The sequence below is a fragment of the Leptodactylus fuscus genome, chromosome 3 (assembly GCF_031893055.1).
Source record: "Leptodactylus fuscus isolate aLepFus1 chromosome 3, aLepFus1.hap2, whole genome shotgun sequence".
Taxonomy (NCBI): domain Eukaryota; kingdom Metazoa; phylum Chordata; class Amphibia; order Anura; family Leptodactylidae; genus Leptodactylus; species Leptodactylus fuscus.
The window spans coordinates 113,363,919-113,380,049 of NC_134267.1; the positions used below are offsets into that span (position 1 = coordinate 113,363,919).

The following is a 16,131-nucleotide window of genomic DNA, read 5'->3' on the forward strand; positions in this document are numbered from 1 at the left end:
GTGCCCTTTCAGCTCTTAAGAATTTGGCAGTGTGTATAAGCAAAGCGTAGACTGAACCTTTCTGATGTTTTTATAGGTTTAGTGTGGTTGGAAAGTTCACATACTCCCACAGAAAGTGGGATCAATGTTGACAGGAGGATGGACAACACGCTCGGCTTTCCCAATAAAAAATGGCCATCCCATGACAAAAGCACACGTGTAGAGGCACAGGCTATGGAAATAGTTGTTAAATGTGTATAATTTATCTAAGCGTTTCATTTAATACCTGCTTGAAGCAATTTGCTTATTAGTTACGGTTGGTGAACAGAGGTTACATTTTTGTGAAGTTAAGGCTATAGTAAATCTTTGCTCTCACCCCCCACTGACCGATGGGTGAACTCAGAGCAACAGGAGGAAATGAGCAGCCTGCAGTTTACTATAATGCTACCACTTTCTAGGAAAGCAAGGATCATTATTTTATCTGTCACACAAGTTACCGGTGTTGGCAGAGAAATAATCTGATGCGCCTTTGTGTAAAATGCTCATAAATTGTGTATACTTTAATGGCTTTTGACTAAACTATCAGCTGCATTAAGCCGCACATCCAAGTAGATGGAGACATGAAAGCAGCAGGTCCTTGCCACCCACCTTTTTGTTGTATGGGAGTGGATAACATGATTAGTGCTTAACCCATTTGGTGTGATCATTTCACTTAAGCATTAGCTGGGAAATGTTAATCACAACTTTAATTCATCCGGCATTAGCATTTTGATTAACTCGGCACTAGCGGTCTACTTGAGGCTCTTCGAGGCCCACATAGCGACTGGAAATGACTTTTTCATTAATTAACTTTGTTAGACAGCAGCTGATCTTAGGAACAACTGTTGCACGGGAAATGATTATAGAAACACATATTGTGCTATATACTGGGAAATGTAGATTTTCTCGCCTAAAGAACATTATCAACAGATGTTAGAAACTGGTTACATTGTGATTTATAGCTGAACGCAGATAAATCTATTCATCCATCCATTGTTTGCTTCTGCTTACATTTTCTTTGCTAGTGAGCTTGAAGCTCCTGGGTGCAAATGCAAAATCTTTAAGGCCCTCATCACATATGCCTGGCAATGCCTGTTTTTTTTCTTTTGCTTTCAGTGCATTTCAAAAACACCAGAAAGGAACTGATACCAGAACTGATCCTATGCTTTCCTATGGGAGCAGTTTCCCATACATCATCCCCATTCCTGAGTCGTGCAGTGGATTAGTGCACAAAATTGTCATCTGTTGTTTTCAGCTCAACAGGCTAGACACGACTAATGTATGTGGATCAACCCGAACAGGATCCCTCACCTACCATTTATTATATTGAAGTTTTATGTGTTAGAGTGGACATTGGGTCTTCTCCTGCACCAGATACCTGGGGCAACTGCTACATTTATACCCATACTTTCCTCATTGCTTTGATTCACCTTGTAATATTTCTGTGCTGACATGAACTCTGTGATAGATTTGAACATCCTGTATCTAGACCAGGGGTCAGCAACCTCTGACACTCCTGCCGAAATCGACACTTCAAGCATAGCATATCTACCTAGAGTAGGGCTGTCTCAGCTGTGTTTCTCCAGGAGGGGAGGTACGAAGTGGGAAAGCATGAGGTGTCCTGGTTCTCAAAATTTCACAGATTTTTTTTATTACTGACCATCTTATTGATGACCAGTATTCACTTCAATAAAAAAAAAAAGAGCTGGACAATTCCTTAACCCTTTCCCACTGATTTTCGTTTTTTGACTCTCCATCTTCCAAACTTCATCACTTTTTTATCTTTCCATTCACAGAGCCATATAAGGGCTTAATGTTTGTGGGACAAATTGTTTTTCATAATGGTACTGTCTATTATTTTGTACAATATACTGAGAAGCAGGGCCAAATGTACTTTTTAGTTCTACCATTTTGGGGAATGTCTATTGCTTTGATCACGTTTTATTAAAATCTGCCAACCAACCACGGATCTCATTCCGAGTGCCAGAAATCCTCCCCAAAATTGTGGTACCTAAAATGGCTGGGAAAATGGCGCCTTGACCAAAGCACCAGGGGCCTTAATGCCTGTGATCAGTGCACGCACTGATCACAGGCAATAACGCCGGATCTCTGTTGTGTAATACACCAGAGACCCGGCGGTTATGGCAGCTGTTCAGCTGCTATATTTAAATACCCGACATCTATTGTACTATTATGGTGGATGTTGTGAAGGGTTAATAGTGGCCACATACATTACGCTTAGAAAGTTTTCAGTCCCATTCAATTTTTCTCCCTTATATGTTGTCTTGGGATTGTGTGTTTAGTTAAATGCTAGAGTGCTTTTATTCCTTCTTTTATTTGCCCCTTTTTAAAAAGGTGCCAGTCTTAGTTTGAAAACGATCTCCATTTTGGCCTTGTCCCCTTTTCCTGAAAAATGCTCAACTGGCGAGGGCAAAATAACATCTGAAAAAAAGGGATCCAATGAAGTGCAGAAAGAGACCACAAAAATACAGAAGTTAAGCCAAAAAAAGCTCAAGTAGCTTAATAAATGTCCCCATTATCTTATTGGAAGATGAACCTTCAGCCCAGTTTCAGGTCTAGAGCTCTTTGTTTCAGGTTCAGGTGACATTTTTCATATTGTAGAATCTATATATGACTGGGACCCAGAGATTGTGGGGATTGCAAGAGGAGGAGACATGGCAGCCATGAGAGGGGGTGAGCGATTGAGGGGGGTTAGATTGCATGATTATGAATATGTTTAATACATATTAATGCAGTATTTTCTTATTTCTTAAATGGAAAATAGTAAAGACTTAAAGAAAAAGAATATCTTTGTACTTTTGCTTCATCCAGCTTGGCCTCAACCCTGACCAGTTTCCCTGTCCCAGCCACTGAAAAACACCCCTACAACATGATGCCACCATCATGCTTTACTGTAGGTATGGTAAAAAGGATGAAAGTGCTTTTTTACTAACTCTAGACTTTTGTTTGTCTTCATCTGAGGAGATGCTTCTTTCTAGCCACTCTGCCATAAGGCCCAGTTTGGTAGAATGCTGCATGATGGTTGACGTTTTGTAAGTTCCTATCTGCGCACAAGATCTCTGGAGCTCAGAGTGACCATTGGGTTCTTGGTCACCTCTTTTACCAAGGCCCTTCTCCCACAAATACTTAGTTTGATGGGACAGCCAGTTCTAGCTAGAGTTCTGCACGTTCTAGCTGCATTCCATGTAAGAATTATAGAGACCGTTGTGCTCTTAGGAACTTCTTTTTTTTTTATTTTAATACGATTCTCTAAGTGTGAAACTGTGGGATTTCTGGGAAATCTTGCAGAGATTGTTGCATTCTCTATCAGAATCCATATGTACTGTACAGCTGTACAGTCTGGAGGCACCTAGCTCTGTTATATACATGTCACTTTGGTAAATTTTGCTGAAGCTGTAAATCATATACACTATGTGATCAAAAGTATCCAGACACCCCCAAAAACATATGTTTTTCATATTAGGTGCATTGTGCTGCCACCTACTACCAGGTACTCCATATCAGCGACCACAGTAGACATTAGACATTGTGAGAGAGCAGAATGGGGCGCTCCGCGGAACTCACAGACTTTGAACGTGGTCAGGTGATTGGGTGCCACACATCACACAGGTCAATGCCAAACGACGCCTCGCTTAGTGTTAGGAGTGTAAACATTAGACAATTGAACAGTAGAAAAACGTTGTGTGGAGTGAGGAATCACGGTACACAATGTGGCAATCCGATTGCAGTTTGTGAGTATGGCGAGTGCCCGGTGAACGTCATCTGCCAGCATGTATAAGTGCCAACAGTAAAATTCGGAGGCGGTGGTGTTATGGTGTGGTTGTGTTTTTCATGGAGGGAGCTTGCACCCCTTGTTGTTTTGCATGGCACTATCACAGCACAGCCCTACATTGATGTTTTAAACACCTTTTTGCTTCCCACTGCTGAAGAGCAATTCGGGGATGGCGATTACATCTTTCAACACGATCGAGCACCTGTTCATACTGCACGGCCTGTGGCGGAGTGGTTACACGACAATAACATCTCTGTAATTGACTGGCCTGCACAGAGTCCTGACTTGAATCCTATAGAACACCTTTGGGATGTTTTGGAACTCCGACTTCGTGCCAGGCCTCACCGACCTACATCGATACCTCTCCTCAGTGCAGCACTCTGTGAAGAATGGGCTGCCATTCCCCAAGAAACCTTCCAGCACCTGATTGAATGTATGCCTGCAAGAGTGGAAGCTGTCATCAAGGCTAAGGGTGGGCCAACACCATATTGAATTCCAGCATTACTGATGGAGGGAGCCAAAAACTTGTAAGTTATTTTCAGCCAGGTGTCCGGATACTTTTGATCACACAGTGTAGATGTGCAAACATATAAACTGTATATATTAATTTGAATTCCATTATTCTTCCCCCAAAGAATGTCCCTGAAATCCATAAAGAGGGAAAATAGAATAGCTCATTTACTGATAGTTCCCCTTTTCAGACCTTGCAAATAGTCTATGCAAAATTGAACAGAACTATAGATAGTTTGACTAATAGTCCATCTTATAAGAAATCATGAAGACAGTCCTTGTCTTAATAGAGCATATACACATTGTAGATACTGAAGAAAGGCTGGGCTGGCCCTTTGGCCTTAGCTGGAAATATCTTCTGTTTTCCAGGGATCCCAGATCTAGGAAATACTTTCATTTATAAGTTTACAAACAGCACCCATTTTGTTACAGGCATCTTTGGTTACTTGGTCATGGACTCCAGCAACTTCTTTTCTTCTTTCCAGATTTTCAAGAGAAAGTAAATGTTGTCAAATGGTTCATGGAAAGCCAGAGTAATGTTAAACACTTGACTCCAGGGTTATAAAATAACCCGAAGATTTATCACACAGACACATTAATAATTAACCTCATTAATGGAGGGCAGAATATTACTTGTAAGTTAGATAAACACATACATGCAACACAAACCATTGGACTGAGAAGGTGTGAGTAATAAATGTAGAGCCAAACATGTCCACAAGCAATGAATAGAACTTCTGCAGCCTTCACATTATTGTTAACAAGTGACCCCCAAAGCAGTAGTACAAAAAGCTGTGCCATGGAAAACCCAGGACTTCTAGCAAGTCTAGGACTGAATTTCTTTCTCGCATTTTGTTCCCTATCTCAACTTTAGAGTAGTAAAATGACATGCCACAAACGCTGTCAGATTAACCCTGAACAGGGGCCACACGGTGGCTCAGTGGTTAGCACTGCAGCCTTGCAGCGCTGGAGTCCTGGTGTTCAAATCCCGCCAAGGGCATAAAACCATCTACAAGGAGTTTGTATGTTCTCCCCGTGTTTGCATGGATTTCCATCCCATATTCCCAAAAAAAAGACATACTGATAGGGAGAAATGTACATTGTGAGCTCTATGTGGGCTCACAATCTACAAAAAAAAAAAAAAAAAGATTAACCCTGAACGCATGAAGTGGTGTGTACACAGAGGCATAACACATACACATTTTATTATAAGAATGTGCCTATAGCAGGGATGGGGAACCTTTTAGAGACCGAGTGCCCAAACTGCAACCCAAAACCCACTAAATTATCGTGAAGTGCCAACACATCAGTTTAAACTTAATACTGTGCGGATCCACAATTGCAGACAGTTACGGACCCACAAATTAGAGTCATATGAATGGGGATTTGCAGAGCTTTCAATAATACAAACAACTTTGTACTGAAATGTAAAGCTATCTGCACTTAGTACTTTGAACAATTAATGTTCACTATTTACATCGCACAGGATCTGTTTTATAGTGATCGTACAATGTTCTTACATCCTGTACTAATATCACGTCTGCTATAAAACAGATACTGTGTGATATAAATAGTGAGGGGACTCCAGACAGTATTATATGCTCCGCAGTAGGCCCACCACACAGTATTGAACGCTCCATACGCTCTTTAGTACGCCCCCCAGTATTATATGCTCTTCAGAACGCGTCCCCCCCAGTATTATATGCTCTTTAGGTATTATATGCTCTTTAGTACGCCCCCCAGTATTATATGCTCTTTAGGTATTATATGCTCTTTAGTACGCCCCCCAGTATTATATGCTCTTTAGTATGCCCCCCAGTATTATATGCTCTTTAGGTATTATATGCTCTTTAGTACGCCCCCCAGTATTATATGCTCTTTAGGTATTATATGCTCTTTAGTACGCCCCCCAGTATTATATGCTCTTTAGGTATTATATGCTCTTTAGTACGCCCCCCAGTATTATATGCTCTTTAGTATGCCCCCCAGTATTATATGCTCTTTAGGTATTATATGCTCTTTAGTACGCCCCCCAGTATTATATGCTCTTTAGGTATTATATGCTCTTTAGTACGCCCCCCAGTATTATATGCTCTTTAGGTATTATATGCTCTTTAGTACGCCCCCCAGTATTATATGCTCTTTATTGTGCCCCCCCCCCAGTATTATATGCTCTTTAGGTATATGCTCTTTAGTACGCCCCCCCCCCCCAGTTTTATATGCTCATTACACATTCACACACTCTTATACTTGCCCATGAAGAGCTGTCAGTGTCCACCTCCTTTTGACTGAGAGCACTGATGACTCACATCATCGCTCATGCATCGGGGCAGAGGTCAAACTCTGCAGTCAGTGTAGGCCATGGTCGCGCGTTCCACGGCTTACACTGACAGCTTTCAGCTGTATGTGCATTTGCACATACAACTGAAGGCAGCGATCGCTCATCAATGGGGAATCCGGTACAGGATTAACCGTTAGTGAGCGATCCGGGCAACCGCACACGTGCTATCATAGAGGGCTCTGCGTGCCATAGGTTCGCCATCACTGGCCTATACCCTTTATAAAAACAGTTTGGTTCACAAATTTCAGCTTGATAGCGTATGGCCTGTTCAATATTATGCTGGGATAACACGTACTTTAATTGCTACAGATTTTACTTGAGGATTTGGACAGGTAGAATCTACAGTGGTATACAAGTAGCAGACATTGAAATAGATAAATAGATTTTACAACTCCTGTCCACATTCTGCGGAAATTTTCTACACTTAGGGCTAAGGTCCCACGCTGTTGAACGCAGCTAAAAAACACTGCAGGAAAAAAAAAACACAACAGAAATGCATTACATGCATTCCACAGCATTTTTCATTGCATTTTTGCTGCATTTTTTTTCTGTAGTTTGTCTTCCCTTATTAAATCTGTAGGGAAAACACAAGCATTTCCGCAGATAAAATTGTCATGCTGCATTTTACAAAAATGCATCTATTTTTGAAAGTGCAGCTTCTCTGCATTGGTTTTTTTTTCCCGCCATGTGTGGATGGAATTAGTCAGAACTAGGGTTGAGCAATCGGGATTGGAAATGTTCAGATTCCGATCAGCGATCAAGTAAATTTCACGATCGTGCTCGGAATTCCGATCCCGATCTTTTCCGGCGGGATCGAGGTCGGAGGTTATTTCCCACAATACTTGGCTACTGGCCAATCATTGTGGGAAAAGCTATAGTATCAGATGAGCGAGTACTATTTGAAACAGGAGTTTCGAATAGCACACACCCATAGGAATGAGTGGAAGCAGCCAGTTGCGTCCATTCATTCCTATGAATTTACTGTAGCCTGCCACTCTTCTGCTTCATCCCTGTTTTACCGTATACTCAGCTCTGCTACATCTGAGATGTAGCAGAGCTGAGTATATGGCACAGCAGGGAGGAATTGACAGTTCCTCCCTGCTGTGCCATATACTCGGCTCTTCTACATCTCAGATGTAGTAGAGCTGAGTATACGGTAAAACAGGGACAAAGCAGAAGCGTGGCAGGCTGCGGTAAATCACTCTGTGCTGCGCTGTTGTGAGATAGACTAGGCACTCGCCACATAATAAGTCATGGCTGAAGTTCGCAAGTAGATAGATACTACTGTACATTGACTTGTCTATCTACATCTGAGATGTAGTAGAGCTGAGTATACAGTAAAGCAGGGACAAAGCAGAAGAGTAGATAGACAAGTCAATGTACAGTTATGGAGATGTAGCAGAGTCCAGTATTTGGCACAGCAGGGAGGAAACAGAAGAGTAGATAGTATCTATCTACTCGCGAACTTCGGTCAAGTTATCTGCACAGATCCACTGCCGCTCCCCATTCTTCTCACTCCTCTTCTTTCTCATTGACATGCCTTCAGAGCGCCCTGTGTGCCCTCGCCTCCCTAGACTAGTGTTAGAGATGCTGGGAGAAGGTGGGACTTTTGGCTTAGGAGAGTGTGGGAGGGTACTGGGAGGGGAGACGTCATTTTACAGTCACTGCATAGTGGATGGGATTTTACTGATCTGGATCAGACCCTATTGACTTCTATGGGAGAGTTTTTTAGACATGTTCTGTGACCTGTGCAGATAAGACTGTAGATAAGCTGTGACATTTCCTATTGTTACTGGTGGATAATGTATCTTATCTACACATACGTGATAGCTGTGGTCCTCAGTTTGCTGATAAGTGAGGTGGCTGCTGCAAAGAATTCTCCAACAGAAAATAAGAAGTCTCGGCATATTATTTGGATTAGTTGCCAGAATCAAAACTGTACATTTTTTTTAGGATAAAAAAAACAATAGACAATAGCATGATGAATTTTAAAAAAACCTCACCAAAAAATTTTATGTAAAGCAGCGTACACACGTGCATTCATGAGCTCTTGACAAGTATTTGAAATGAAATTGAACTTAGGACAGGAAACCCTCACTGTTTGGCTCTGGCATCCATTCATTTACATTTGGCACCTTCTTGCATTTATATGGAAATGTTGGAAGAGCTCGGGTATTTGGATGAGTTGCTGCCAATTGATTTCAGAAAGCTTACATTAGTCTGATTGTATTATATTATATCATTTTATTTGCACGTCTATGTAGAATGAGCTTACAGTTAATTGCATGTATTATTCATTTTATTTCCACGTTATGTAGTATTTATTTTCTATAGATTGCGTCTAGAAATCGTGTTTTTGAAAGTGTCAAAATAGACTTGTAAATTTGTATCAACTGGTAGATTTGGATGAAGGGTTAAAAGCACTCTAAAATCTTGCCTGAAATCCCAGGTTAATAATCTTAGCCCTATGGCTTTATAAGAGACTTACTCGCCAATGATTCTGTTACCACCGGCGTTAATTAAGAACAAAAGCCGACACTGCGAGAGAATTACCTATTACATAAGGGATTTACTGCCGGGATGAAATATGGAAAAAGTAACCTTTATCATATTGAAAATTGAGACAGACTGAAATTGTACATTACAATAGGATGCTCAAATAGAATTTGCTTGATTTGGCTAAAAATCTATGTTTCTATATGGAGAAAATACATGGTAAATAAAAGTGCAGGAAAACAATCAACAGCACATTCATTGATGCCTTGTATGTTATTATCCTCATTCCTAAGAAAGACTGTTGCTTTGAGTTGTCAAGGGAGACCTGCTGATTTACTACAGCCAGGCTTGATCAATTCTGGTATCAGCCGGTGTCCTAATGAATAGCAGGGAGTGTCGTGAACTTCTGGATGATTTACAATTAGCTTCCCTGCTACTGTCCAGCTAACTTAAAGCGGCATAGAGAGAAAGCCTCAGCTGTGCTCTGCCTTACTCTAATAGACAACAGAATGCATACAAGAGACTTCATTTCCCCCTGTTTGGAAATTAGTGGATTTTTTTTTTTTTCCAAAGTGGGAAAAATAATTGCCACAGGTCAAAATGAGTGGAACATCACATGGCAGAGGAGGAAATAAGTGCTGCTTTTACAATTTACAAGCTAACTTGGGGGCCAAAAATACAGAAATAATCAATTTATTGTTATATACAAAGGTGGGGGAATTTACTTACCCATATAGGCCAGTTTTCTGTACATCTTTGTCTCTCGGCTCCCTCTTACATCAAAGTTGCATCACATTGTTCGTTCTGCGCCCTGCTGACCACTGTTTACAAAAGTAGGCAGACCAGAGACCAGGGTGAGGATGTCTTTGCTTGAGAAATTTACTAGAACCCATGCCAGAATCTGTGAGAGATCTTGTCTGGGGTAGATCACAATTCTGGTACATGGAGTCTCTTCAGGCACATCTTATTCCAACTGAAGACCTTATTAATAGTGGTGTACAGAACAAAAGTTAAAAAAGAAAGATACCTAGTATAGATGATGGTTACTTTATCTCTCTATATTATAAAAATGAGTTTCTGTCTGTTCTTTATTCGCAACCTAACAACTGGACCGATCTTCACTAAATTTGGCACACAGATACTTCAGGTGTCCGGGAAACTTTAAGACCGGGCCTCAACTGTCTCGGACGTACGGTTCCTGGGATATAGTATTCCAAAAACAATGCCCCCATAAGCCAATACAAACCTGCAAGTCTTTCACTCATACTCCAACTGCCATACACACGGTCACTCCACATGCACAATACAACACTGATATCCAAACTGAGATACATTCATCAGAGTGTTAGATACGCAGTTCAGCACAAATTGCCACACACCGGAGGCTTAGATACGAGCTTCACCACACAGTACCACACGCCGGAGGATCAGATACGCACCTCACCACACAGTACAAAACCCCAGAGGATTAGATACCCGGCTCAGAATACGGTACCACGCGCCGGAGGATTAGATACGCACACAGTACCACACGCTGGAGGATTAAATATGTGCCTCCTCACACAGAACCACATGCCAGAGAATTAGATACACTTCTCAGCAGACAGTACTACATTCCGGAGGATTAGATACTATCCTCACCACACAGTTCTACATGCTGAAGGATTAGATACGCACCTCAGTACACACTACCACATGCCAGAGGATTAGATACCCAGCTGAGCACACAGTACCACACGCCAAAGGATTAGATACATGCCTCACCACACAGTACCACACATCAGAGCTTTATTCCAGGTTTCCATAGCAACCCAGCCATTTAGTGTGCTTTAATCACTTTCCCTTACCCCCAAAAAGCAAAGAAAAACTGATCAAAAGTTGTGCATACCAGAAAATGGTACGAATAAAAACAATATCTTGCAAAAAAAAAAAATAGCCCCATAAAGCTACATAAAAGAAATAAAAAAATTAATGGACATCAAAATACGGCTAACCTTAGCGTTATTTATGCAAAATGGCGCTTTATTCAGTGTTAATACATAATAACATTATATAAGCTCTGGACAAAATTACCATGTAATTTTAATGTGGATTGAAAAACAAAACAAAAAACACCAAAAATGACATAGCCGTGTGTTTTTTTTACACAGACCCCCCACAAAATGGAGTGGAGTTAGTGGAGCAGATTTACTAATACAGTCTAAAAGTAAGACAGACTAAGGCCTGGTTCACATCTGTGTTCGGGCCATTCTGTTTCATGTGAAATGCGGAGAGAAAAGTCCTGCAAGCAGCACTTTTCTCTGCATTTTTTGTGCAGAAACCACACGGTCTCCATTTTAGTCTATGGGGTCCGCGATTTTCCTTAGGTAACCACTTTTTTATGTGAATTAGGTTTCTGTTTGGAGGGGTGCCCAAGCGGACTCCCCGAACGGAAACCCATGCATAGATGTGAACCAGGGCTTAGGCTATACTATCTTAAACTGCACCAGATTTAAAAGTGTCTCATGTTGAATGATAAATCTGACCCATTTTTATGTTGTCTGCTCTCACTTTACACCACCTTTTAGCTAGGCTAATTTCCAACAAAACTTTTTGTGTGTGGAGCAACATGGTGGCTCAGTGGTTAGCTGTGCAGCCTTGCAGCGCTGAAGTCCTGGGCTTGAACCCCGCTAGAAACAACATCTGCAAAGAGTTTGTATGTTCTCCCCGTGTTTGCGTGGATTTCCTCCCATTCTACAAAGACATACTGATAGGAGAAAAAAAAATGTACATTGTGATCCCTATATGGGGCTCACAGCCTACATTAAAAAAAAAAAAAAGTTCTTGTGTGTGGCGTCACATTTTAAGCCATGCCCCCTTGTTAAAGATGTCGGAAAAATCTTTAAATCACTTAGTAAATGTGGTGTATAGCACGTACACCATTTTTGGCACTTGTTACTCAGGAATTCTGGTGCATTTTCAGTAGCAAATCTACCCTTGTATGTCTGTACTGCAATTTTTATTTTATTTTATTTTATTTATTTATTTATTTATTTATTTTTAAACGTGCTTACTTTTTGTGAACCTGCACTTATATGAGAGTTGCTTAAGCAGCTAATCTATAATAAATTTCTAATATTAAATATATTGCTTATGAAAGGAGTGCTACAGATACTTCTGTACTATTGCTGCTTCAGGACTCTGAACTCTATGAGCACCACTGGTCTATGAATAAGAGGCATGTGTATGTTTGGATTGCTGTGCTAAGCATTTCTTTCTACGTCTTAACCCTTTTACCATCTCTGTTTACATCTGCGATAGTGTTTTCCAATGTTAAAGAATGCATTAAAGAATCAGAACAATGAAAATCATGAAAAAACTTAAACTCCCATATCATAAACACCAATGTCTTCCAACATCTCCCATTCGCATCCCGTTCGGAGAGTGAGATCCTTCAAAGAAGGTGATGGTGGAGTCTGTAGCCCTAATCTCTCTATTAAACACTCATTCTTATTAGATCCCAAGTAATAAGGTTGGTTATTCCTTACAATAGATTGACCCCCCAGAGTGGCTTCCAGTCATTAATGATGTAAGTTATTAATATTAATGATAGGTATGTACTGCTTGGAAAGCTTCAGTAGTAATAGACCTGGAAATACTGATCTGCTGTGTAGGGTACCTAAGTACATCCTTTACATCTCTGAACCAATTCTCCACTCCTTGAGACTATAATTTAATTGAAACTGTATGTAAAGAAGTCCTTTGTTGAAAGAAGCTTTCAGTGTTTAGTTGGTCTTAAGACGCAGCCTTCTGTTTTTGTGTAAAATACAAGGCTCAGGCAGTGGGTAGTAAAACAGCCCTATCTGTCTGCTGGCTGCTATATCAAGCTTGGTCATTTGTTGCAGATAGTGTTCATGTTAGGTTATAGTTATTATGTCTCTGCTGGACACAATCCTGTTTATAATTCTGTCACTACATCTATAGCTGGCGCGTTTCAGGACTAAAATGTCCCTTATTTGTAGCATACCGAAAGAGCTATGAATAAGGGATATTTTAGTCCTGAAACGTGTCAGCTATAGATGTAGTGACAGCAGTTTTTATTACATATTTTTCTCTTTGTATTTTCCGACTTTCCACATGTTATGTTTTTGTACTATTTTTAATACAATGAATTAAAAGTTACATTTTAAGCAAGTCAAGTGATGCGAATCTTCTCTCTCGCTGGCCATCTGAATGTATCCTTTTGTTTCCATACTAATTTAAGTTTATGTTGTTGAGATAGTAATTTATTCCACAATATGAAAGACAGGAACACAAAGGGCAACTCTGTTGCTCCAAACTGTTACGTTTCACTATGCTATAATATGCCCTTCTTTTCCCCTCCTTTAAAGAGGACCTCTCACCATCTCAATTAGTCCAGCTCTTAACATCAATTAGTAGGTGTGGCTCTACTGATTCTAGGACAATTGGAATTTTTTTCTCTAGCCCCCACCATTCCATTGCTGTTAGTTTTGGTGCCTGATATGCTATTTATTCTCTGTACTGTCTGGAGGGCGGGGTCAGACAGGAGCAGATAAGGGTGTGATTCTGAAGTCTGACACTGACTGCCTCAGATTGGAGCTTTGAATCACAACCCCTGCCTGACCCCCGCAATACTGACATTACAGAGCTTAAATAACACATCAGGCACCAAAACTAACTGCACATGTTGCATAGGAATGGTGGGGGGTAGAGAAAAAACTGATGCTAAGAACTTGAATTGCTGGAGGTGGTAAAAGGTTGTGTTTAAATGACAGGTCCAAGGAACTATGTTGATATCTCACTTGTCCCTGTGTTCTTGTGTGTGCACTGGCACATTAGAGCAGTGTGGGGAAAAGCGGTAAAGGCAGTTTGGAGCAAGAAAACTGCCCTCAGTGCTCTAAACTGCTTATCTGCATATGGTGAAATAAATTAATCTGATGAAACAGCATGAGAAATTTCATGGCGAAAAAGGCTATACATTAGAAATACATAAATATTTTTCTGGTTTAATATGCTCATACTGGGAAAGACTCTGTTTAAGAGTGAGCGCCAATTGATCTTATTAACCAATTAAATGATACTACTTAATTACAATCTAACCATTATACAGTACAAATAAGCAGTTTTTATTCTATATTAATATGAAACATTGTAAGCTAACTTTTTTTTTTTCCTTAGGCGATGTTGGATGTTGCAGCTCATCATGGTTGGCTTGTCACAGTCCTAAACATCACAAATCTAGTGCAAATGGTAGTCCAAGCCCGATGGATACATGAATCCTCTTTACTTACAGTGCCTAATATTGAGAAGCAGCATCTTTATCTCTTCAGGTGCGTGCTACTAACATAGCAATTTAAGCTGTTGTTTAAGCTGTTGCGCTTAGTCACTAATTCTTCTGACAAATTAGTCTCATTTCATATAGCATGTGAATTTGGACCAAATGTATTTATTTCATTTAACCTCTCTGAAGTTCCTGCCTTTAGGTGTCTCCCTTGTAGCTAATTTGACGTTCACTCCATGTGAGGCCCGGTTTACATCTGCGTTCGGTATTCTGTTTGGCTGAGTCCGCTTGGGAACCCCCCAAACAGAATGTCGAACGCATTAAAAAGCAGTTAGCAAATAAACCACACGGACCACATAGACCAGGATTAGGCAACCTTCATCACTCCAGCTGTTGTAAAACTATAAGTCCCAGCATGCATACTTGCTATACTGATCTTAGAACTCCCATGGACGTGAGTGGAGCTTGTTGGGAGCTGTAGTTTCACTGCAGCTGGAGTGCCGAAGGTTGCTGACTCCTGCCATAGACTATAATGGAGTCCGTGTGTTTTCCGCACGGTGTCCGCATGAATCATGTGGAGAGAAAAGTACTGCAAGGCAGGCTGAGCAGGCCTCAGGAAGAGGTCCCGTGATGTTACAAGTTGTGGCATTTAGGCCCTTCCCTGAGTGCCCTCAGTGCTCACGTGACTGCTGAGGCCTATCAGCGGCTTCAGCACAATGCCAGAAGACGCCACTGAGCAGATGAACTGCGAGGTGCGGGAGGCACCAGCGCAATGGGGACAGGTGTGTATGCATTTTTTTTTCACTGCCTCAAGGTTCTTTAAACTTTGAAAGGGTTGTCCTTTTTTGCCTGGACACCCCATTTAATTTCTCCTGTGGTGATTTGAAATAATTCCTGCTAGATTTTCCCACATATAACATGTATTTGCCTACATGTTACAGTCCTATTGTTTGATATGTTCATTTCATTGTCACATTTTAAAGGGGCTCTATCAGCAAAATTATGCCGTATGAGCCCCACAAATGCGTGAATAGCCTTTAAAAAGACTATTCAGGCACCGCTAATCTTATTTTAAACCCCCGTCCCATTTTAAAATAAAACTATAAAAACATATATGTAAATCATACCTATTGTGCACGGTGGGCGGTGATTCACGATCCGACATCATCTTCGGGCACACCTACCTCTTTTTTCTTCTTGCAGCAACGCCCTCTGGTCCTGGCTCTTTCCCGGCTTCAGCGTCCTCTTCTTCTGGCGTGATGGCTTCAAATCCCACACCTGTGTAGTAGTGCTTCCCTCCGGAGCACTACTGCGCAGGCTACAGCGCCATTTTTAGCAATGGCAGTTTACGAGCGTACTGCACATGTGTAAAGGGAACTAAGCATCCTGAGCGCCGAAGCCTGTGCAGTAGCGCTCCGGAGGGAAGCACTACTACGCAGGCGCGGGATTTGAAGCCATCACGCCGGAAGAGGAGGACGCTGAAGGCGTGGAAGAGCCAGGACCAGAGGGTATCGCTGCAAGAAGAAAGAAGAGGTAGGCGTGCCAGGGGATGACGTTGGATCGTGAATCACCGCCCACCGTGCACGTTCAGGTATGATTTACCTATATGTTTTTATTAGAGATGAGCGAACAGTGTTCTATCGAACACATGTTCGATCGGATATCAGGGTGTTCGCCATGTTCGAATCGAAT

At 41.2% G+C, this 16,131-nt stretch overlaps 1 protein-coding gene across 1 annotated transcript in view; it reads left to right on the plus strand.

Moving 5' to 3' along the window:
* ASCC3 (activating signal cointegrator 1 complex subunit 3) overlaps positions 1–16,131 on the plus strand; it is a 454,027-nt gene that overhangs the window by 426,577 nt on the left and 11,319 nt on the right. The window contains exon 38 of the mRNA XM_075268175.1: positions 14,337–14,488. Coding sequence (XP_075124276.1) covers positions 14,337–14,488 — 152 coding nt within the window. The remainder of the gene's footprint in view (positions 1–14,336; positions 14,489–16,131) is intronic.